Source organism: Chelmon rostratus, chromosome 7 (assembly GCF_017976325.1).
Source record: "Chelmon rostratus isolate fCheRos1 chromosome 7, fCheRos1.pri, whole genome shotgun sequence".
In the NCBI taxonomy this organism is placed as follows: Eukaryota; Metazoa; Chordata; class Actinopteri; order Chaetodontiformes; family Chaetodontidae; genus Chelmon; species Chelmon rostratus.
In genome coordinates, this window is record NC_055664.1 from 17145172 (window position 1) to 17170487 (window position 25316).

The 25316-nt window shown below is 43.1% G+C and overlaps 1 protein-coding gene across 2 annotated transcripts; it reads right to left on the reverse strand.

Moving 5' to 3' along the window:
* Positions 1 to 218: 218 nt before the first annotated feature.
* Positions 219 to 24280, reverse strand: ptgir (prostaglandin I2 receptor). 2 transcript variants are annotated; one of them, XM_041940624.1, is made up of 3 exons: positions 24095 to 24280; positions 22920 to 23928; positions 219 to 3843 (listed from the first exon to the last, which is right to left on the reverse strand). In XM_041940624.1, exons 2-3 carry the CDS (start codon positions 23763 to 23765, stop codon positions 3556 to 3558), a joined length of 1134 nt encoding a protein of 377 aa, XP_041796558.1. In that variant the 5' UTR covers positions 23766 to 23928; positions 24095 to 24280; the 3' UTR covers positions 219 to 3555. The 2 variants fall into 2 exon arrangements, with proteins under 2 accessions (XP_041796558.1, XP_041796559.1); XM_041940625.1 differs by having other exon boundaries at positions 22920 to 23931.
* Positions 24281 to 25316: the final 1036 nt, after the last annotated feature.

Sequence of the window (25316 nt, forward strand, 5' to 3'; positions counted from 1 at the left end):
AGTTGTGATTTATATGTGTTCAGAGGTCACAGAAAATAAAAAAATGTTTATGCATGGCGTCATCTGTTGTCAATATAGTGTCCACAGTTCATCAGTTTTATTTATAGTAACACGACTTTAGTTATGAGACAAGAAGGGGAAGCCAGTTGAAAGTGCTGTTGCAGTTTTGAAAGAATATTTTTAGTCATTGACAGACATTCAATAAAAGTCACAAAAAATTAGTCACGATAAGTCAAAATATAGTTTTAGTAGCTCTTTTACAACTTTAAACTGCTTTGTAATAGTTCTAGTGATCACTTAATATTTGTACCTTGTAGGTTTATACTTTATTGCATTGACATAAGATGAGCTGAGTGTGTGCTGAAAAAATGATCTAGTTTGGACTCTGAATGGTTACAGAAGTGTTCAGTGATATAAAAGCAAAGTTTTCCCTGTATGTATCATAGGAGCTATTTGAAATTCCATTGTTAATTTCCAGTTATTCTTTCATGCGTGCGGCCTTTGTTATGAACAGTGAAACCTCTCTGCAGTGCTGTTGCAATTAATCAGTCAGTTGTCTGAGCTGCTGATAAAACAAACCACATCGTGAGCCAATTCCTGATTACTTTGTGTGTGAAATCTATTTCGCTAGAACCCTGCAGGCGATCTTTTGTTGGCCAACTCAATTCTGGGAAGCAAATGAAAGTTCACAACTGCATTGATTTACAGCACATTAACTTAATCCTTTTTGCCACTATGCTGTCAGTGGAGAGCAGCTGCCTGAGGAGAAACTGTGACAGGTTGGGAGTGTACACTAGTCCACCATGTGGTGGTGCTGTAGGACCACCACTGCTCTGCTGTTCTAACTACAGATTATATATGGGACTGTGTTTCTAAAGGTGGCAAACCAATGTTAATACATTAAAATGATACTGTTCACACAATAAGCTGTTGTCGTTCAACTGTTTGCATGAGCCCTCCTCATTTCCCACATAGAACAGCAAAATGTAAATATTCATCAACACTTTCTATCACTCTGTATCCCACATCTGTCACATTTAAGAAGTTTATCCACATTTTACATTTACCAAATATTTTCCCCACAAAAACAAGTGGCGATGCGCTCTAAGAATTCATGCTCAATATTCTCCACAATGGTGAACATTTAAATGACAGATTTGAACAGAAATCTGAATGATGCACACGTCACATTTATGGAGAAAGCAACAACGCTGCTATGTTATTCTGGCTGGCTTTGGCACATTGTTTCATAAAAGAAATGACTTCACTCCTGCATAACGGAGCTTCACATATCAAATGAGTGCAGTGAAGGCTGATGTTATGTTCAGGTGTCAGGACAGTCAAGAACTATATAAGAGCTGAGACAGAGCAGTGTGGTTTTTAATATGTACGCCTGTTCAACATCACATCGCTGTTTCTCTTCGGGAACATACACAGATATACGCTGCCAGACTTGGCAGTTTTTTCTTTTAATACTTAACTTCACATGAACAAAATGTGTACCATATAATGAATACTACTTTAAAAAAAAAGTATTCTTTCATTCCTTTCATTCATTTTTAATGGATGCACATCTCAATTACTTATACCCTCAAATACCAAATGTGCAAGTGGTAACGTGACTTACCTCGGGTCATGCATGACTGAGCTTTTAAAGACTATAAAGCGAAAAAGTGAACGTGCAACACAACAACGACTGAACTCAAATCACCGTTACTCCTCCGTGTTCTACAGCGGAAACCAAAGTAACACAAGTGTCAGGATACACGACATTATAGCACAGAGTAAAAGGCATAAAGGCATAAATACACTACATTACATTGCAGTTACAGCATTGAAGTCACAACAACAAAAGACTATTTCTCACAGTGCATGTTGCAGCAGCAGAGTTTTTCAAACACAAAGAGGCTCTAAAAAAAACATTCACAGACCATCATCATCATAGGTAGTTAGAAAAGAGAGAGAATGAGAAGGGGGGGGGGTCAAATGTTCGTGCACTACAGTGAGATTATTGTCTGGGTAGGAATATGAACTTAGTTTGAGACTAAAGTGGCCCTTTAAGACTGATTGACTGATTTGTAATAGTCCTAAATGTGCTCTTTGATTAACTGATCTGATTTCTTGGAAGAAGAGTTGAACTTCCAAAAAGGCAGGTTTAACTTCAGATTATCCCTTTAACTTTAGCCTATATTAAAACAAATGCCCCATTTTCACCTTTAATTTGTTGAATTGTGAGACTTCTAGAGTGCTTACATCATTTGAACAACAGGTTAAACCACACAAGCACCCGAAAAGACGAGACTCCAATCTATCAGTCCATACGGTGCAGTGATGACATGGACTAGCAGTCTGTGCTGCAGGTGGAACAGCGGCGTCTGTCAGCGAGCACCTGGATTATCTGGTCTATTACAACAAAGACCGAACAGCACAACAAGTCAGACAAGTATTCTGCAACAAAGACCCATTTTCACGGGTATGATGTAAACGCCTGACAGCTGGAAGCCAGACTTGCACTTTATAGCCACGTCAGCAGTGTTGTTCTAGAGAAGGAAAGATGTCGGTCTGGCGGTCCACCACCTTGATCCAGACAGACATATCTGAACAAGCACTGGGCGCGTTTCCATTATTGGTGCAGTTTTCTAAAGTGCCAAGAGGATGAAGAGTAGTAACTTTGGTTTAGCCCCTTGACTTTTCTTTGATTGGCATCACAAGGTCAAAATTTTCATGGGTTTATTACCAAACACCTCCTATCAGCTTAAGCTGTACTTTGTATTTTGTGCTAAATAGCAACTGTTTAAATCTGCAACATCAGCAGGTTAACATGCTGACATTAGCATTCAGCTCAAAGTGCCGCTGTGCCAAAGTACAGCCTGGAAAGGGCAGCTAGCGTGGCTCTATGCTTTCTGTCGTGTTAAGACATGACTGACTATTCTTCTTTAAGTCCTGGTTTATATTTAGAATTATGCCGCGCCTTGTCTGGGAAACCTACTTCTGCCACTTTATCTAAGGGACATCTTCTCCTCACTTGAATCAAATACATGGAACGGATTAACACGTCGTCAGTTGAAGCGAGTGTGAACTGCGTCTCATGTCACAGATAGTGGGCATGTGGGCGATCCATTAATGAAGAGTGGCAGTGTCTTAAAGAAAAGGCTGAGAGGAAAGACAGTATACATTCATGCATATTGTTTACTCATATAGCTTTACCCGAGTGCATATATTCTTTGACAGTATATTATTCATAGGCATGACACAGTTGGATGTGTTCCTTAGTGCTACGTTACAGTGCTGTCTGTTTTATGGCACAACTCCTCTGGAAACAGTTTCCATCAGTTCACGTTTAAGACTTTGTGCAATCACTTTTTTTCCCCAAAGTTAGTTCATAGGCCACGTCTAGAAGGTGACAGACACTTCTTTGTTTAAGTCTTTGTGCCTTAAAATGGTGAACAGAGGAATCCTGTGTGTGAATGTTCAAGGTTCTTCTCTCAGTTTTGCTCCATTGTTTTATAAGACATGAAAGCCTCCCAGCCTCCAGCGAGCCTGCACAGCTGAGGGTCACAGAGGTAAATTGGAGTACACGTTGGTCTGTGGAACTGTCACGTCTGGGGGGTTGCGCTGTATGTGATTGTCAAGGGGTAAAGACAGGGCGCAGTGTGCCGTCGTCTTCACGGCTCTTCTGCTGAAGCGGCAGCTCAGCAGAGAGCAAAGGTGGTGGAAAACAGACTTGCGGCAGATGATGAAGACCCAGGGATCCACGATGGGGTTGAGGGCGTAGAAGCGGAAGGCGGTCAGATTCTCTGCGTCACCGCAAAAGGGGTGAATGGAGTTGATAAAACCTGCAATCTGAAGAAAGAGAAGGTCAAGGTTAGACACAGTCTTTACTTCTTACAAATGTAAAGCAAAATACAAAGTGTCTTCTGCAGCGGCCACATACTGCAGTGTTTTTACTTTCACGTATCCACAGTAGGTTTGGCAGCCAAAAGGCTTTTTGTTTCAGCAGGCTTCACATTCACACTCTCGAAGCTACTGAGCATGCAGAGTTATCCGTGGCAACTGTGCAGCTTTGTCCCAACATCCTCGCTCTCTCCTCGCCACCTGTTCCCCGGCATGAGGCGCCAAACCAGACAGAGCGAAAACGTTGACACACGTCCGAGAAAGGGCGACTTAGTGACCCGAACCCCAACCTCTCGCACCTCTCTCGCGCACCTTAACAGTCCTGCAACATCTCTCGTGTATGTTTGTTTCCTCTTGCAATTTTCACTTGGCTTTTGCCTGGTTTGGCGCCTCATATTCGGTATTGTGGTGTCACGTCGTCAACATCTCTACTCACCAGCCACCTGTTTTATTTAAAAAAGCTTTCCTCCTCCTCTTAGATTAGTAGCTCTATGGTAATTGATCATTTTTTAAGGATTTATTTTAGAAACCTTCCATGGGAAGTACTCTGTATAATGGCATGTTTTCTTCTGTGTTTTGGGTGTGTTTGGTTTATGCTACCAAGCAAACCAATCGATTAATCATTGATGCAATTGAAAGAAAATTAATCCCTAACACTTTTGACAGTCGGATAATAGCGTTCAGTCATAAATCTGCCAGAATATGAAACATTTGCTGATTACAGCCGACTCTCGGGACTATTGATTAGACAAATGAACAAACTGAAGACATTGCATTGGGTTCTGGCAGACGGTGAATTTGTCATCATTTCTGTCATTTCACAGACAAAATGATTACCTGACTGATCAAATAATTGATACATTAGAGTTTTGGCAACCTGTTGTGCCACAAGATTAAACATTTTGTCTGCTGGATGGAGCCAAATGGAGCCTGATTCAAGCCTCTGTAACTGCCGCACACGATGGAGTTGTGGGCACTTTGGTGTTAAAACCAGATGAGAACACATGACCAGTGTCAGTTGAGACTGTGGCTCATCTTGTTATGCTAGGCTTTAACAAATGTCAACATCCGTCTGTTTGTACCAATAAAACACACTCTGTGGGCGCACGCCTTCAATTCTCACAAGTGTCCTGAATACAGATGCAGACAATGCTACATGACAAAACCACAACTTTTACCTGCATTGACCTTTAAGGTATGACAGGCTGCAGACAGGCAGCCCAGACAGCAGCAGCTGGCTGCTTATTCATGCTGTGCAGAGAGGGAGACAGCAGCTGGCCCAGGAAGCTGCTCTGTCACCTCGCTCCTCTTCTCTATCAACAATTCTCCATTTCCTCCATGAAATATCCAACAAACACCGGACTAATTAATGGCTTGTGCTGATCGAGTGCTTTTGTGCATTGGTGTAAATGTTTCTGTTGCTAGGGCCTGTCCTGAAAACTAATCAGCTAGTTCAGAGTGAGAGGGGCCCGAGGGAGTGAGTCCAGAGCCAGGCCAAACCAGACTACCAGAGGGAGCAGACGCAGGGATGACTATGTCCTCTCCAGGCTTATTAACAAGCTCAGCTCACACGGATGTGGTCACTCACATACTGATCTACAGATGCACCCTCGAGACCGACAGAGGGAGGGAGAGGAAGAGGCTGACTGTACGCAAACCCAAAACAACAGCAATTATCTTCTGACGCTTCAGAGACGATGTTGAGCTCAGTGGCAAAATAACTCCAAAAACCTGGAACAGTGTTGTCATCTTAGATGTGTCAGAAGTCAACGCGGTGGAACAAAACAACGCCCAGATGTTCTTTGGCTTTTTAGGAAGTAATCATGCTATTTGGGGTTGTGTGAAATTTCTTGAGTTGCACAAGCGCTGTTGTCAGAATTACTGCTGGATTCTCACTGATCTCACAGGCTTAATACATAAAGTATTCATTATCTTGTTAAATTCTAATCACACTCGCACACACACAGTCAGAACTGGCATGTACACAGATTGAAACAGCGTGGCCTCGGTTTCCCCTTCGAAGGGTAACATGTTTCCTTTTAAAGCTGATGACTGTGACAAGGAACCAAGTGAACATTTCACAATTTGACCCGATGCCACTTCTTTGTCAAACAGTCAGTCGGTTACTGTATTCATCAGCGTAATGGTTTGCATTAAGCTAAAAATGTATAACCATGAAGGTTTGGAATGATTATGTCCAGGATCAGGTTGCACCATCTCTTCATGCATCCTGGACCAAGTTTGTGCGTTAAATTCTTAAACTCAGGCTAAAACTAGCCAAAATCAGCACGATACAGGAGTACAGTAACCTCTTTCACAACAAGACTCAGAACACTAATAACAGTCTTGAAAGAGCCTTTGTGCCGGCAGCAATTTGTTATTTAAATCAATGCTTGAAGTAAAAATGAAACTTAGGCTCACTGGCATAAAACGCACTAACAAACACGGTGACAAACGTGCTCAAGGCGCAGTTATCATACACCTCATAGATCACGCAGTGTTGCCAGAAACATTTCAAACAGACATGCATCCTCTCACGCTCTGCCACCACCCTCGCCCTCGCCATCTCGCTCCACACTACCACCCTCGGCCCTGCTCCTGCTCCTGCATTCCTCCCTGCCTCTTATGGTCCTCTCAGCAGACCTCAGGCCCCGCACGGAGGGCCACTTATCACAAACTGTCTCCTCTGAGCACTGCAGGCTGTGGGGCCAAAGTGATGAGATGTCAGGCTCTCCTTAAACAGGAGCGTATTAATGTATCGGCCTGGGGATGAAGAGCAGGCCGCAAAAGTTATACAGCCAACGAGGATCGGGGCGATTATTTAGGAGACCAGAGAATCATGGCGATGCAGAAAGCTTTAAAAGAACATACCATGAGTGTCCTTATAGACGTATTAACCCAGACAAAGCACGTCTGTTCACATGTGTACTGTCCGAACAAATGCAAGCAGTACATACACTGCATGTTGTACATGCGCAAACACATTCATCCATCATCATTCACTGCTCTGTAAACTGTATCTTGACTCATATCTAAAGCTACTGTGTCAAACAGGGTTCAACCACTGGCTCCTTTTGGCATTGGCCAGTCAAACCATGCAAAGTTGATCTGTGTTTCCACAATCGGACGTGTACCGAGGGGCCATCCTGAGATGGAACATCTCAGACATTAAAAGCACTGCTCAGGCGCCAAAGCGTCCCCGATTGCCTGATGTCCTGAGTCAAACTGAGTCAAGCCAAGCACGTGCATGAGGACGGGCTAAAAGAAAACTGCCATTTTAGTCCTGTGGGTATTTCACTTTTTGTCATTTACATCTTCAAAAATCAAACAGAAATCATTTCAGGGCTGCAGCTAACAATTCTTTTCATTTCCGTTTAATCTGTAACGATTTTTTGCATTAAATCCATTTATTGATTTTCAATTAACAACAGCCGCAGATCCTCACATTTGAGAGGGTGGAACTAGGAAATATTTTGGCTTTTTTGACAAAATACTTGTAGATTATTTTTATTTTGATCAACTAAATTAATCAGCCAATAATTTCAATTCTAAATCATTTGACTGGTCAGCTACTGAGTCTCCTTATGTACCTGGACCCAGCTGGTGTAAATGGGTACATCCTGGCAGAGACACACGAGATGCTATTTGGGGCTGATGACTGTTGTGTCTTTCAGGAAACAGACCACATAATGGATGTCTACTCTCTACGACCCATTACTTTCCATCTTGTTGGTCCTGGCGGACTCTTCCCAACTGCTACTTCCTGATCCTGTTTCACTGTAGGATCATTACACGGGGATGAGAGGAGGCAGTGCAGAGATTACAGGCCTTTCACAAAGGAGTAGCGAGCAAGCAAGGAGACAGAAATGCACCAGCGTCGCCCACGTCTTTGAGGGAGCAAGTAAGCATTTTGGGGATTATGCTTAACTGCTATCCTTCCAAAAGTAACTTGAGAAGATCAATATCTACCCCAATGTGGCTGTTGAACCTGCCAGGTGGTGATCCAGTGTGGGTTAGTCACTACAAACACTACTTTGATGTATTGTTAATATAAAAATGCTGGCTATAGCAGCTTTAAGTACAGCAATCAGGACAGCATCCTGCATCCATCCATTCCAGACAATATCCCTGTGCAGTGTCACTGGCTGCAGCTTGGGTTACCAATGGTAACAAACCTGGCAAATTCACCATGATGCAAGGCCGTAGTTTCATTTGTGATTCATTCGCTAACACTTTCTCTACCCATTGCAGCAACACAGTCCAGCTTATAAAACTGTTAATTTGCTCATCGGAGCTACCTTCAGTATCACATACTGCACTCGGCAATTAAACTTTACAAGCAGTAGTGAGTCATTTGATGATCCCTTTTGCCCTGTGTTTTGCCTCTTAGGCAACATATAAGTTGCCTTGCTGTTTGGTTGACCTGCAGACACTAATTAGAGCTATAAAACTCCCTGACCTCCTTGGTATTTACAGGAAAAGGATCATTCTCAAAAAAGATCATTCTCACTGGAAAGAGAGGATGGTGTCTTTGTTGTAATGGTGGAAATAAATAAGCACGTTACAGCATTATTTATCATAGTGTCAGGGGTTGATATTGCATTTTTTTTCTGACTTCACCATGTAACCCTGAAAACTATTTGTGTGTGTGTGTGTGTGTGTGTGAGCGCTAGGACAACAAGACTCCAGGAGCTTGCGTGCATTCACCCAGGCTAGTGGAAACTGGAGGAAGTCACAGCATGAAATATGTCCTAAAACAACAAGACGTTTTTTCACATTTTGCACAGTCCATCAAAGGTCTGTGAAACTAAGTCACGTTTCAGTCTTTGAGCCTTTTCCGTTCTCATTTCTCATTTAACTTCACACCTAAGTGACTGCTCAGTCTTTCCACTGTACCTCTGGCTAGTCTTTAAAATCTAAGTCACTTTCCACTCCTCATTTCTTGTAACTCTGCCTGAAGGTGCAGTTCAGAGAAAGTCTGGCACCGATTCAAAAGTCTTCCCACAGACTTTACGGCTGTCTATCAATTTATTCCTGCTTCAGACTAGGACGAGGAGCTGTCCAACAGAGCGGATTGATCCAGAATTAGAAAAAAAAAAGTAGAGTTGATTGGATTTCTACCCACTGCCTTCATTTCTCACAAACGCTGTCTCCCCTGAGCTTCTTCAACCAGTGCGGCATGAGGCTCCAAGGCAGAGTCAAATGTATGTGTTCGTCCCTGAGCCGTCTGACCACACTGACCTTTGGAATGGATTTAGTTCCTGGAGGACCTGCTAAAAACACTGGTGATGAGCCATGTTGTGTGGATGTTAATGTAAAGGTTAGCAGAGTGTTTCTATGCTGAAGGGGAATTTCGCTGCTCCATAATCTGCAGTCAGACAGTTAGTGAGGAGGTGGTTTGTGTCGTCTAAGACGCGGAGAAAGGCACAGAGAGGAATAATGAGTGGGTGTGTGCTGGCAAGAGCATTTACATGCATCATGTGCTTGTATTCATTGTGGTTATTTCCCCCCAGGCTGTGTTTAGCGACTTTTTCAACACATCTCTAGCTTCTTGGACATCAATCTGTATCAATCTGTTAGTTTGGGTGCATCACAGACGTGGCACGAATGCATGTTCTGCATTCGTGCAGAATGTTCTTCAATATGTTCTGTTTCAGCAAGAAAGAAAGACGAGAGCACTAAGTGTTAATATGTGGCAACAGCGTGGAGAAGTAAAGTCAGTCTGTTTGTCTTAAGACGAGTTTCATCAGGGGAATTACCCCGTCTGGACATCCATTAGTGTGTTTCCTCTTTAAGAAGTGCCCGAGGCTGCAGCGAGTTACCTGGAGCCATTAGACCTTTTATCAGCATTGTGCAAAATGCACTTTGGATTGGACACTCAATCCAGTCAACTATCTGGGACGAAAAGTGACCACACACACAGGCAGGCAGTCTCAGTCACTTTTTGGGACGCTACATAGACTTATGTTCATTTCCTGGAGACTTACCCTGACCATAATCCAGTGTTCACCCTAGAATTTAATGATTTACAGTATGGAGACTTGTCCCCATAGGGACAGTGAATCCCCACAATGTGACTGTGTTCACAGATTTATGTCCCCACAACATGAGTAATAGATACACATGCACACACACCTCCTGCTATAAATCACACATGCTGTTTTAAGCGTCACTCTCATCCTCAGTTTGTGAAAAAATAGCATAATAAATGAAAGCTACGGCCTTCATGTCTACAGAATCTATAATTATCTCCCATAGTCCTCGTCAGTAATGTAAACTTAGGAACTGAACTTGTCACTCTCTGATGAGTCAACTGTCATGCATGCGCTCCTGTAGGAGCTGCTGTAGGCTTGACAACTGAAAAAAGAAACTGTTAGAAGAAAACATACACACTAGCAACACCAAAGAGGAAGTGGAGGCACCTGTGAAAGGCTGCCAACTTACAAACTGAGCAAAGGAAAGTGAAATATTAAGTGGGCTGATATGTGCAAATATATGATAAGGATAGGTTGGCTTTGGCCATGTTGCAAAACGGTGTAGCTGTTGCAACAGACGGCGTTTACTGCAGTTCCTCTTCGACAGAGAGAAGAGCCCTGTGCCTATACTTGACTTTGATGCCCCCCCCCCCCCCAAAAAAAAGAAAGGAATGTAAAATTTCAAATTGAATGCTGTTGATTATCGTTGCTTTATTCTTGTGTTTAACATCACCATTGGAGCCAGTTCAGATCAGTCATGTGGGGCTGTCACAGACAGCCACCTGGACGGCAGCCACGTCCCTCTTTTCTAATTCCCGGCCATGTGCACACTTCATCATCTCATTGGCCAACGGTTGACCACAACTGAGCATTATAAATTGAGCTTTTTATGTTCTTTGGCAATGAAGAACATCCAATTTTGTTGTTTTAAAACCTAGGTCATATTTTCATAGGCTTATCCATCAGTTCTGTCGGTTATTACAACAGCTTCATTACAATAATAACATCTGTGATAACATTATTAGTTGGCCCAAGGGGCTATAAATACATTGCTAGTTTAACTCTATGTATATGTATGTATAGAATATGTATGAATTACAGTTGTCCACCACATGCCTGCAAAATCCAGTACATGTTTATACCCAAACTTTTGTTTTCAACCATATGAGATGACCCGGAAAACGAAAAGTTTCTGATCGAATTAACCTGCAGTAGATACTACAATAGGCCTGGTTCTACTGTAAATGTCCTGCTGCTTTCTATCTTTTTACATTCCATCTCATTTTCTCTGGCATTTAAACAAAGGCAACTGAACACATACTGTAGGACCCGCCAATCTGCACTGCATAAAACAAAGGAAGGAATCAAGTCTTGACACGCACTGCAGGCCTGCAGTTAAAATTACTTCACCTGACCGACTCTGACAACAAACCAGAGCCCGTCTGAAGGTGTTTTCGTTTTGTTGTGGTACTTAAAAAACAAACACAGTATGGTACACCTCATTAAACTGCTGCATAATGGTGCATTAATGGTGCAGCATTAAAGGGGCATCTAAGGCTTACTTTCAAACATTGCACAACAAGGATTGATGCCTGGATCCATAATTCCACTGTTCCAGTATGCTGTGGTAGGAAAATAAATGGTTATAACACCATGTACATTTGCTTATCTACCATATTGGTGTTATAATATAGGATATAATATTTTGGGAAATTATAATAAACCATTTGTCCAAAAAAAAAAAAAATAAAAACCCTTCTGTTTTCATTCCTTTAACGGTCATTGTAAATGATGACAATAATAATAATAATAATAATAATAATAATAATAATAATAATTGTGTAATACCCTATACTTTGAAAGTATGATATTATTTGAGATGGTTATCAACTGGCTACTAACTGGCAGCAACTGGCTAACGATGTCAAGGTAGCTGGTTAGCTTAGCTTAGCATAAATACAAGAAAAAGCAGGAAACAACCAGCCGGATCTTGGCTCTGACCAACAACCGATAGAGACACACGCACACACAAAAAAGGCAGAATATGATTTTTAATCCTCGGTTGTTGTATGTTCATTACGGAGCTTGAGAGGTGCTGGCTCGTGGATTTCGTGACCTTTGGACTGAGCCAGACTAGTTTCCAGTCTGTAAACTGTAAACTGTAATTTCATATTCAGCCTTTAAGTATAAGATCAATCCTGTCATCTAATATCTTTTTAAATGTTTGGTGTGTGAGGAGCCAACTCTCATTAAAATTTAGTTTTTATCTTACCAACCCAAAACTAGTTCCCAGTCAAAAGGACAATAGAAAATATTTTCATTTTCTGTCTTTTTAATCCACAGACAAACATATGTGTCTTTACGAACACTGATCTTTCCTGAGCTTTTTATAAGAGGACTTGGAATAACTGACCTGGGGACTAACCATTTGTCAGCATCATTGTGCAAAGCCAATAATTGAGCTATTGCTCTGTGACAGAGCCAATACCACTGAAGGTATTTTTAGGATAGCAAGGAAGTCCCTGGGAGCAGAGGAGAGTGGGGGGGGGGGGGATTATTCCCATCACATATTTTCAGGTTCTGTGCACTATAAACATCAGCTAGTGTTCGCTGGGCCCTAAAATCCCAAACCACAGAATCTGCACCGGCTGCCTGGTTGCAATTATCTTGTTGCATTTGTTTAGTCCCTGTTGTCTGCGGACTCTGGCTCAGACGCTCTTTGAAGGCAGTATTCATTTCGTACACAGCAGAAAAACATTTTGGAAAGCTCCCCGAGAAAATTTAATGACGCCTGTTCCCAAAATGACAAAAACAAAGCGCTAAGCCGGAGCGTCTTCTGCTGCTTTGACATGCAGGAATCATCTTTGAAAAGGAAGTCCGAGTGATTCACGCGTGATCGTGCGCACACGATCAGCGGGATCAGTTTTTGATTGTTTATTAGTTATGATAGGAAAGTGAACACCCAGCCAGGCCATCGCACAAATATGTTTTTTAAAGCGATTGTTATGAATCATAACCTCTCCGATGCCAACTGAAGTCAACTTCATGGAACAGGAAAGGGAATAAAACCTCAATAACATCCAGACTTCCTTTACTGTTAATTTTCTCCATGAAATCATGTGGATGATTTGTTATTTTACTACTTTTTCTCTTCCCCTGATCTCAGATGAACTGAGACATGTCCATCTCATATCATCTTGTTGTTATCTAACTTACGTCGGGCTTTTATTGATCTATATTTCAGCCGTTTCCCTTTTTCACACGTCCCTCAGCACAACAGCAGACGCTCACCACAGTGGTTTGTTTGATGTGAGGGTGTTGTATTTCACCGCTGCCAAGTTTTAACAGGCCATATATCTCCGGAGAATGCTGCCAAGGTGGAGCATGAAACAAGAATCCTATTGTTCTCTGTGCACCCACTTGTCCCGGAAGATTCAATTATTAGGTTAACAACAGGGAGGGGTTTGGATAGCGGCTCCATCTTGGATCCGGCTCTCGTTGGTAAAATTACCGGATTTGTTAAGCTCTGACTTTAACGAGTCGAACCCTTTATCTCTCCTCACTATTTTTTATCGGCCAACACAAAGGTAGCAGGCTGCTTGTCTCCACTGCAGATTACATCAGTGGTATTAATGTTAATACTGTAGCGGCTACAATAGAAAAAGTTTGGCTGATCTGTGGTTGGTGCGCTCGCCGAAGCCGGTGTCTGAATTCAGCCAAAGATTGAAAGTGAGAGAAAAGACTCATGTAAAAGAGGACAACGTGAAAACGATGTCGAGGTCGCTCATAGTGATGGGCCTACAGAGAATTACCACCTGAATCTGAAGCTCCCCTCGGCTTTATGGTGAATTTCTGTTCATTGTTTAGCTGTCTGGCCACAGCTTTCCTGTTTTGGTTCACTGTTATTTTTGGGCCACAGCAGGCAGCTGTTTTCAATCACAAAGCTCCAAAAACCAGCCACACTCTACCTGCTCAGCACCCAACAGCAGACAGACACAGCTAGAAGCGAGCTGGAGAACTGTTTAGAAGCTATAAATAGAAATAAAATAGATATTCCTCTCAGGAGCTGGTAGGGACCAAACACGGAGCTAAAAGAGAGTGGATACTGTACTTACGTTCGTCAGGTGGCCAGAAACTCGACTCCAAATTAATGCTAGTGTTGCTCAATAACTGCTGGATGTATAAATAGACAACTCTTTGCAAACAAATGCACCATATCAACTTAAAAGGTGATTATGTGTAAATCCCTGTTTAATAAAAGCTCTCAAAGTGTGTGTGTTCATCCAAGTACATGATGTTGTCATAAGTGTTGGTTTGGTATACTTTAATGAATGTCCCTGTAAAAAACAAGTATCAGTATATCAGCCTCTGCATATCAAGTGACCGCACGAGGGTCCCAACCCTAACGCTGAGAAACTCTACACTTGGGTGTGGAGCATATTTCATTCAACACTGTGTGAACAATGCAGGATCTGAGGGTAGGACAAATAACTGCGCACACACACAGCAAGAAACCAAACAGACAGATATGGAGAGCACTAAATAATGAGTACATGGTAAACAGCTGCATGAGAAACAAAATCTGACATGTTGTGTTTTGGAAAAACCTCTCTGATAGATCCTATTTGGCCACATGCACACAGCCTACAAATTACTTTGCTTCAGAGGGAAACTTCCTTCTGTTTCAATCTTTCTCAAGACAACCAACATTAAGCTTAGGAGCGACTTGCTTCCAAAAAGTTCAATAATAACTGAAGCGTCCGGTGTACTCAGATCAATACCAGTGCAGCTCAGCGGGAAAACACAACTACAGCTTGGTGGTCTTCCTCAACCAGTGCGAGAGGAGAAAGGATGAAGATCCACAATCGTAGAAAATACAAGGTGGAAAGCGAAGAGGAGCTCATCCAAGACGCAGCAAATGATCAGCAGTTCAGTCTTACTGGGGATTCACCACCCAGAACAGAAATCCATCAAGCTCTGGTGTTTTGATCATCTGTACGGCTCAGATTGATTCTTGACCCAAGGGGAACTAATGATGATGACGATGATATTTATAATCAATTAAATCCTTAAATTTGAGAAGCTGAAATGAGAGAATGTTTGGCCTTTTTACCTTTTATCTAAACTGTTATTGATCGTTGCTGAATTACTGTCAATAAGATATTTCATCTATTGGCGTTCATGTTCTAAAAACTGCTCTCACCTTTTTCACTCTGTAATATTGACAGCCATTATTAACCAAACAGCCCGCCTGTGACCCCTCAGTCAGTGAGGTGAACAAAAATAACCTTAGATCTTATAAAAGAAGCTGGAACGAGCAAATCATTAAAAAAAAATCAGTGGTTTAAAACGGCAGCATTTGAAAGAAGACAGATGATATGTCTCTCCAATAACAGCGACTCCTAAACAACAGCTGCTCGGTTCGAGCATGAGTAACTAAGCAAATGAGTCCGGAGGCAGCCATCGATTGGAGAAGACAGATTTATTCTGGGCCGACGGCTCTTCATCTGCTGTAGACAAAATACAGGCCCACAACTAATACCATTTTGCCAAGATCAATAAGGTTTTATTATTTGGTCAGCGTAATGAACTGTTTGGTGTGGGCCTTGAAACTATTGGAAGAGATTCTACAGGGAAAAGTAAAATGTACGCATACGTTTCATGCTCCCATATAAACTCTAATTATCTGTTGCTCAACTTCACATAAACCTACAAAAAATACCTCATTAAATAAATGACAAAACAAGCATAATTAATCACATGTGTCCAAAGCCATCAGCTAAAACTAAAGGCAACTATGACTCATTCTGCTTTTTCCTCTACATGTTTTCTCTTCAGTTCCTTAAAACTATCCTGCAAGCACAGCTTCGCCAGTATGCTCCTGAAATCCCCGCTGATGCTGTTCCAGTGGTAATTCATTTTAACTGTGTCGCAATTGACACTATGACAGCGCAGCATGGGAATTCATCTCCACTGACACCCATGGGTTTTACTTCAGCAAAAGTACTAATACCACACAGTGAAAATACTCATTTACTCACATACACATTTAAAGCTCTATAATATATCTAAATGCATATAAATGGGCATTTACTAATATACCCTAAAACCCTATTTTTACATTTGTCAGTGCAACAGTTACAGCAGTAAAAGAAGAACTTGTGCGCACAAATGAAAACACATGATGTTTCCACATATCGGCTTTTGCAAACTGCACATCTCTTGCCAACACGGCTGTGCTTTTGTTCAAAGATGTTCAGCAAAGTGTGAATTCAAAGACAAATTTGAGCCTGTTTCTCGAGGGACAGGGGTACTAGGTGTCTTTTTTTTTTTTCTTTTTACATGTCTTTGTCAGTAATACTGACTGACGTTGTAGATTACTCAAACACACATTTAATCTATCATGGGCAATTATATTACACTGCAACCATCATAAATAATGGCATGTCGTTTACTAGCGGTTGATTTCAGCTATTAAGGGCCAGTAAATTAAAGGGTTTATTGAGAGTTAAGCAGTACAGGGGAACACTTGCATTGTATTGATGGTACGCTCTTCCTCTCTATACGCCAATTTTACCATCAAAGTAATGTTTTCCATATGTAGCTGCAGAGACAATATGTGGTAAGCAGTCTGACTGGAATGGGCTGGACATAATTCAAGGAACAGAAAGTAGGAATGCATAATACATGAGCACATGAAAACCCAAACATGTTCATTGTTAACGTCAGTGTTCAATTTAACAATGTATTGATTTCAAATCCGCAGCAATTTTGCCACAAGGTTAAAAGCAAAGCTGTGACACATCGTGACTAATCCAAGAAAGGGCAAAGTCGACTGTTTCCACTTCTAGAGAAAATGCGGCAACTCCCACATGAACAAAATATATAAGACGATACAGCGACAAAGAGGTGAGTTTTAAACATATGAGAGGCTCCAGTTTAAAGTGCTTATAATCACTATTTTGTATTAAACACAAATCACACGACTACATGTATGTGAAAGAGTTGTAGGATTATCACCCTCAGATCTACGAAGCATTTTAGCGCTTTTCAGCTCATTGTTTTGGTTTTCCAGCCCACAGCTTTACTGTTTTTACTTCACTCTTTCATCTGTGGTGTTTCCAGCTGCTTTCAGCACAAACCCTTAAAAATCCACTGTGCACTACCTGCCCCGCACCGAACAGCCTGAACGTCAAAGTTGGTGACCAGCTGCTGAACATTGTGGGAGGATTTAGCAGCTAAAGAGCCTACACATAGGTAGAAACCAAAAACAGAGCTAAAAGAGAGTGAATATTGGACATTTATTCCGTGGCCATAAAAACAACTTGAACGGGATGTTAATGATGCTGCGTATCTGCTGGATGTGTAAATAAGCTGTTAAATATACTGATATACCATAATAAATGGGATATCGGTATATTTACAGCTTTACAGCTTGTTTTTGCTGCCCCCAAGTGGCCAAATATATGAGTCAATGCAGGTTTAAGTCAAAATCCCCAAAGTTAATTAGACATGAGACAACAGTCTTATCTATTTCCGCTATAAAATGCATACAAACTATGCTGCAAGGCTCAGCAAAGCACATAACTGGGCCATCCTGGAACAATAAACTCTGCTGTTCTGTTTTCTATCTGCCCTCCACATCTGTCTTTAGTCTCGTTTCATCATTCCGTGCCTCATCCATTAAAAATCACTCCAGCACATGCCTACCTCTAATTGTCCTCTGACTAAAGCCTAAGGCCACGCTCTCTGGCGGCCACACGCTCCAATGACACATTAAAGGGGTTCAATATCTATACATCACCTGGAGGATCTTCATTGCAATCATTTGTTGCCTCACTTTCCCCTGTGTGTCTCAAACGTGACGACACAAGACACACCAGCCATGAAAGGCAGGATTGTCGAGCCTGCAGCCTAGTGACAACTGCAACAGGAGTAAATGTGTGCTGTATATGAACGTCCAAGTATGCCTGTGTTCTGTACATGTTGAATGAAGGATGCGGCGTCCGTCCACTCAGAAAAGGAGTCCTCATTGTTCGTTTCGCAAAGCCAGCTGCTGATTGCAGAGCGTCAGCTTTCCTCATAGAAACGGATGGAGCTCATTATGACGCTTATCTCCTGGCAGCACCTGGAGCAACAGTTTGGGGGACAAAGCTGGCTCTTATCTCAACTCTGTCACAGCATGTATATGTCTTTGGGTCTCGTATAGTACGCTGACGTCACACAGCGTTGAAACAGAAAAGTCGTCTGATACCATCTCTGGGAGGCCTTACGGGGATCTCAGCCTTGAGTCATCTTGGATTCGTCTGGATTTGGGGACTTCCCCTCTTCCTCCACACTGATTTACTTAATCAGATCCAGTTGGATGTGAGGAGTGTCTGTGAATGACTATCATCCTGTAATTCTACATATTTTCAATAGCATTCGAGTCAGGACTTTGACTGGGCCTGTCAAGGGACTCCTACCTCCTGGCTGTTTTGGAACTATTCTGAAAGTCGTACGCAAGGTTTAAGTCCTGCTGGTAACTAAACTGTCACATTTCTCTTAATGGAGCTCTTGAACACGTAAACAATGAAGCTCCTGCTTCTTCAGACAACAGAATGTTTTGCTTTCCCGTAACTTTTTAAAAACTTCACTCATCTGCTTTTGTTTCATACTGGTTTCCTTCGGCACAGTCTGAGAGAGAGCCCAGATTTACGAGGCGCTGCACTGACTCCTGGAGACATGATGCACTGTGACTGTAAATGTGTCAGAGCTGATGTTTATCTTCTTCCTTACGATCAGCACTCTTGCCCAGTTTGCTCACAGCTATTGGAAGGGTATGGGTATTTCCATTTTTCGTTTTTTTACAAATCACAGAATGTTCTGTGCTCCTGTGAACCCCTGAGACTTTTTTTCTAAATTTCAATCTATATTTTGTAGCCACAGGGGACAGACAGAGTGAGAGTGCCGTGCATATGCTCATGCGCAACACAATACACGGTCATGCTGATGGTTTCGGGCGATTCGACTGGTCTGTAGGTGGGGGTAACGTGCCAACAACGGCAAGCAAAGAAAAACTGTCTCCTCAAAAATGTTTCATCAGGAAGGAAATGCATTCAGCACTATTGTTGGATGTCAACACCTTGCTAACATCTCGTCAATCATTTTGCATTTTAATGATCACAGGGTCTCACATCGTCTGAACTCTTAGTGTAAATCATTTCTTTACAGATGCTATATTGACCCTTGTAATACTTTCACCACTCAGTGACGTTTAATTTGGTTTATTGATCTTTGTTTCACTCTCTGTCATCTAACCTCACACACACAAGTCCTGACTAACACTCAGACAACGTACGAACACTGAAGGAAAGCTTCATGCGTGGTTCAAAGCCGTCCCACAGCGCTGCTCTGGATTAAAGTTGCTACACTCATCTAAAAATAAAACACACCTGGCGTTACTGAGGGCTGCACATAACTCTTTTGCAGCACTCTATTGATCCAGGTATTGACTGGCAACATGTGGGCCCCAGGCAGCTTCTGTGGTTCCCATGGGAACAGCATGGAGGAGGGTTAATGGTGCTGGTCACAAACAGGCTATCGGTCTGTACCTGTCCCCCCGCTGGAGATAGCTTGGATTATTTATAATCTGAAGATGGCAGGACAAAGCGGGGCAAAGAAAGGCCTAATGGACTAGTGCTGAAGTGCTTATTTCCCTTTCAGAGACATGAAATACTGACCCGAAATACTCACACGAGAGCGTAAACAATCCATAAATCAACAATAATTTCACTTAGGGCTGCAATTAAGGATGGTCAGGTTTAACACCAACCCATCTTTTAATTACTAAGTGTATTTCTTTGATTAATAGATCATTGTTTTTGTCTGTAAAGTGTTAGATAAATGTCTATAACAGCCTCTCGAAGCCAGAGATGATGTGTTTCGGACCAACAGTCCAAGAGCTGAAGATATTAAATTTACAAAGATCAGAAAAAAGCAGCAAATTCTCACACTTGAAAAGATGAAACCTGCAATTTGTTCTTGGGAGTTAAACAATTAGCAAAAGTGTTGTGGATTGACTGTCTTTAAATCAACTCACTGCTTAAGCACAAATTCTATCAGCACCAGCTGTGTTATATTCTGTATTTAATGTGTGTGTTTGTTCTGTTGTAAAGTTGACAGTGTGATTGTACACCGTGTAGCTCTGTGTACTGTGTACTCTGTGCTTTGAATCAATGGCTTTTTGTAGCTGCATTTTAAATGTTTAACTAGCAGTAATCGTATATTCCACGTGACATTTCTAATGATGTGCCAATAGTCCATCCTAGAATGAACCAAGAGGGACCTCATGTCTGACGCTACATCAAACAAATCAAAGGTTTCGACATTCATCGCATCAAGTTCAATTAGTTAATGACACCTTATCTTTTTCAGCTGTGTGTGTCAACAGTGTGCACTGTAGGTTTAAATCAGGAGCAGGTGATATATAACACACAAGGACAGGGCTGTAGAGTGACAAGCCTGGGAAGCTGGTGTGTACAGTGGATTAGTCTTGAAAGTCTCACACACACACACACACACACACACACACACACACACACACACACACACACACACACACACGCACACCGCCTTCGAGAAAAATTCTTTCCTTCAGAGGAATTTCGACATTTCTAGTCATCTTTTACCACTTCCCTGATCGCACCACCACGACATATGAACTCCTGCCTCCTGAAAAATGAATAATCTTGCTGGAGTGAAGACACACTCACGCCTCAGAAATGCACAAAGCAAATGCAACCTCATCTGTCTTTGTCCACAAGCCACTTAGCACAAGACCTCGCAACTCGATCCGCAAAAACAATGTCTGCAACGTTGTCCGCACCTGTGACGCAAAGAACACTGAAAATAATGACCGTTTTCTGACAATTTTTCATCCCCTCCGCCAAACTAACGTTAGAAAAAAGGAAGCATTTATTTTCCAGCACCTGCTTTCCATCTCCCCCACCAGTTCGCAGTCTCCGTTGATGAGGGCGAGCTGCAAACGGAGGCCATTCTTCAGAGCTTGAAAGCATTGTTCTCCAAGGTATATTCAGTTTCATGAAAGTGCTTTGAGTAAATTAAGACTACCCGGAAACACATGCTGGAGCTGGAACACATGGGTTGCGCTGGCACATCGTTGTTTAAAAAGCAAGAATAATGACTGGACGCCGCTTGTGCACGCATGCAAAGGAGTGAACTCACTCAAACGTCCGAGCTGTGTCTGCGCTTGGGGGAGAGTCGACTAAACACGCACTTCACTATATTTTCATTGCACTGAACAGCATCAGACTTTCTCTCAAACATCTGTTGCGCTTCAGGCAAACTAAGTGCTGTTAATCATGAAGCCACATCAGCCCAGAAACATGTTAAGTCTGCTGAAAAGCACTCACAAACCACTGTCCCAGTTCTCTCGGTCACAACCGCAAGGATGTACTGGCACATGAGCAAACAAGCAGGCATAAACGCACACACTGCTGAGATGATGCATGAGACATTGATTACTTAATAACAGGGTCTTGAATTATTCAGAATAAAGTAGCACAGATCAGGCTTGTAGCTCTGGGTTGTTTGGCAGATATGATGAATGAAAATTGATGAGTAAATCTAAAATTAGGGTTGCAAAGTAATCAAAGCAACTAAAAAAAGAAGAGCAAAAAGGAAGTTCTTAAATAAAATAAACAGTAACTGTTCCACTGAGGTATTCAGTAAACCTGAAACTTTTCTACTTTTGTTTTGAGGCCGACCTACAATACTGTACAGCGAGAACGTAGGAGCATTTTGCAGGAGGTGAAGTTCAGAGTTTCGGTTTCTCGAAGTCTTGCCCACAAAGTGTTGACAAGTATATACCGTCATCACGGTTCGTTCCCCCAGCGCCCTCTCAGCCACAAATCTGGGCAAATACTTCTGCATGCACCATGCGTTAGTCAGACCTTCGGGCCAAGCGTTACCACAAGCCATCCAGATGCAATGAGACACGACATGAACAAACACTTTTTACTGCTTCCTGTAAAGCACTTGATCGTCAGACCAGAACATCTAAGAACAGGCATCCATTTCTAACATATTTCACATGAATCACATCATGCAGCTGGTTTTTACTTCCAAAACTTGATTCGCCTCAGGACCTCTGGCTAATGTTCAGGGGCACGGACAGGAGGCTGGTTCGCCTCTGACTCCTGCCAGGGGAGCTTTGCCCTCTGGGAGAGGCAGGGCCGGACCAGTCCTCCAGGGTTGTCAGGTTTGGCACACGCTTCTCAAACATAAACAGATATGGAGCGAAGTAGACAAACGCAGCTCGCACACACACACACACACACACACACACACACACACACACACACACACACACACACACAGTGGCAGCATGCCTTGTGTGGTGAAGGTTGCTCTCTCAGGCACACCTTTTGTTAATGGAGCCAGTAGAGCAAAGCACAACCGTTAGGGAGACACCAACAGGGCACACAAACACATACCACAGCAAGGAAAACATCAACGGTCGCCATGCCAGCTGAGCTTTCTATGTACATAATGATTACAGTGAGAGGGGAAGGAATTAATTTTACTGGTGTGGAGGCATAGGAGGTTGGGAAACTGTCTACTGCTAGAATTAACCTACTCCGTGCTGAAAACGACCCTCTGCTGTCAGTGCACAGACATACATCCACTAAGGGACCCATGTTTATGATCGCAATGACTAAAAAATCCCTTTTTCTGTTCCCCTTTCAGTACAAACATTCCCAAACTTCTTGTGGTTTCGCTGAGGAGGTTTGGTTCATGTTCCCACAGCTGAATAAATGACACATACAGGTGTCAGCTCTTTCCTCCTTTTCCAGTCTAATAAATTCACAAGATGCTGACAAATCATGATTCAGGGGTAAAATCTGAACGAAACAGAAGAGGATGGGACAACAAAAAGTGTTAGAAAAGAGCAGAAAAGTAGAACAATGGCAAATCAATCACACGCGCGCACGCGCGCACACACGCACGCACGCACACACACTGAGAGAAGGTCAGATGTGAACTCACAGTGAGCGGCAGGGAGCAGATCACAAAGATCACAGTGATGAGCGCCAGCAGCACCAGGTGGTCCATCTCCTCTTCGCCCTGGCCGAACCAGGCCAGGCTCAGCCTCCTCCTTCTCCCGCTCGACCCCACCGAGCCGCGCCGCATCACCTGGCTCCGGTGCATCTGGCACAGGCTGACAATCACCGAGCCGTTGCACACAAACACCGCCAGGATCAGCAGTGCCATGAGGGAGGAGTAGGACAGGGAGAAGGCCCGCACCAAGCTGGCCCGCTCGTCCCCTGTTGCATCCATGTCGATGAAGCACCACGTCCCGGGACAGTACTGTCTGAATTTGCCATAGCCGCTGTACGGCAGGAGGCAGAAAACCAAAGAAAAGAGGTAAATAAAGAAAAGAGTGAACTTGGCAAAGCTGCGGCGGATGTGTACGGAGTAAAAGTAAGGGTGGCTGATGGCCAGGCAGCGCTCCACGGCCATGGCGCACAGGATGAGCATGGGCGCCAGGCCGAAGAAGCTCATGGCGAAGCCGAAGAGCTTGCACAGGCTCTCACCGCCCAGACCTATCAGGGACAAGTTGCGGGCGTAGCAGATGAACACAGACGGGCTGAGGAGGGAGGTGCCCAGCAGGTCTGTGAGGGCCAGGCCGGTCACCAGGATGCAGAAGACCGAGGACCTGGAGCGATGCTCCTTCTGGTGCACCCCGAGGATGAAGAGAGCCAGGAGGTTTCCCACCACACCGGCCAAGAACATGACGATGCTCGTCGCCGGCTTGCCATTCCCGTTCACGGTGAGAGTGTCGTTGCAGGTGGCGTCGGTACACGACCCGTTTGAGAGCATGCTTTTGTTCATGTTTGACTTGCTAAGGAGAGTTCAGTGCGGAATTAATAAGGGCTTCCCGGACAGCAAGGGGCGAGCCTGACCTCTTGACACCATCACTGGGCAGCAGAGAAGACGGGGATGTTTGGTGAGACCCATAACGCTGAGCTGACTTAAAACAGCCTGCCTCGCTTTCCTGCTGATACAAGAACAAAACACACTGTAGGTAACATCATCAGCATCATGTTCAGGGTTTCTCTCAGTATATTAAAGCCTCTCTGCTGCTGCTGCTGCTGAGTAACTGTGGACTCTCACAGTGAAACTCCGTCTCATCATAGTTTTGGTGACTAGTAATCACTCACCTCTGACTGGCTCTGCCGGAAAGCTGCGATACTTGAGCGACTGCTTTAATCCTCCTAATTCTTCCTTCTTCTTCACCTTCTTCAGACTCCTGGTTAGTAAAATGTGAAGCAGCACCTGAGCCAGCCTCCTCATGCGGAGTTTAAAACTGCCGCTGCCGGTAACGTGGCGGAGAGACAAGCAGAATGAGCTCCTCTGTCTGCCTCTCTCTCTCTCTCTCTCTCCTCTGTCCCTCTCTTGCTATAACGTGCTCCACTCCTCTCTTTGCGCCTCCCAGTCTCTCTTTCGGATCCGTGTCAGGTCCCACCCACCACACTGCCGCGCCGACAAGACGCTGACAGATGCCAAACAAAGGGGACGTGTAGGGAACAATGTAAACATCCAAAAGCACTTTCCCCTGCCTTTCAACCAGAATCAATTATTTGTGTAATGAGTCGTCTTTTCCTTCCTTATTTACTTATTTACTTCTAGAAAAAGAAGCAGATAAAGCTGCATTATGAGCAGGAACATGTGGATATCTTATCCCACAAGGTTTGACAGAAGAACTTAAAAACACATTACTTTAAGGCTGAACTGTAATTGACTTTTATTGCTGTATAGACTTCAATAAATAACAAACCACAGCCACCGACAACAGGTCGAACTAATTTCGTTTCAGGGGGCCCAGCTGTGCTGACAGGGAGAATATGGTTACTATTGGCTTCTTCCCGCATTGGAGCTCATAAAAAATGTAATCCAATTAGTCTTTGTGTAAGTATTTGGTTTGGCAGTGTCTCGTCTTGGTTTTGAATAGCCTTAATCTCAGCTAGTTTACATTTCATGCAGCCTTTCAGCTCAACCGAGAGAGGGTGAACCAATGCTTTGGCTGAACACAAAATGCAGTGAAAGAACGCTTTTTCCCGCTGGTTCCCTTTGCTGTGTTGTATTTGTGCAGCCTTCGGTGACATACCTGAATTGGGGGTAAATCCTCTGACAGTGTGTGTGCTCTGGAGGAGACTGCATGCTTTGAATTAGCCCTCAGGGTTAAGAACACGCTCTTTAGGGCTGAACATGCTGTCAGATGTTTGAAAAGTGTCAGACAAAAGTGGAACGAGAGAAAAGTTGTTCCAAACACACAATTAGAGTTCTTACAAAAAGAGGTGCAACAGGAAGCAACGGAGAAAGATGTATTGGGATTCTTAAGTAAATATGATGCAACAATGTAGAATTATTCATTTACAAATA

What these genes read in the sequence shown, in the direction of transcription:
- ptgir (XM_041940624.1), bottom strand. Translation starts at nt 23,765, where the DNA reads ATGAACAAAAGCATGCTCTCAAACGGGTCGTGTACCGACGCCACCTGC. An exon ending in TCTGCTCCCTGCCGCTCACT is followed by an intron (nt 3,844 to 22,919) that starts GTGAGTTCACAT and finishes CTCTTTCTTCAG; the next exon opens with ATTGCAGGTTTTATCAACTC.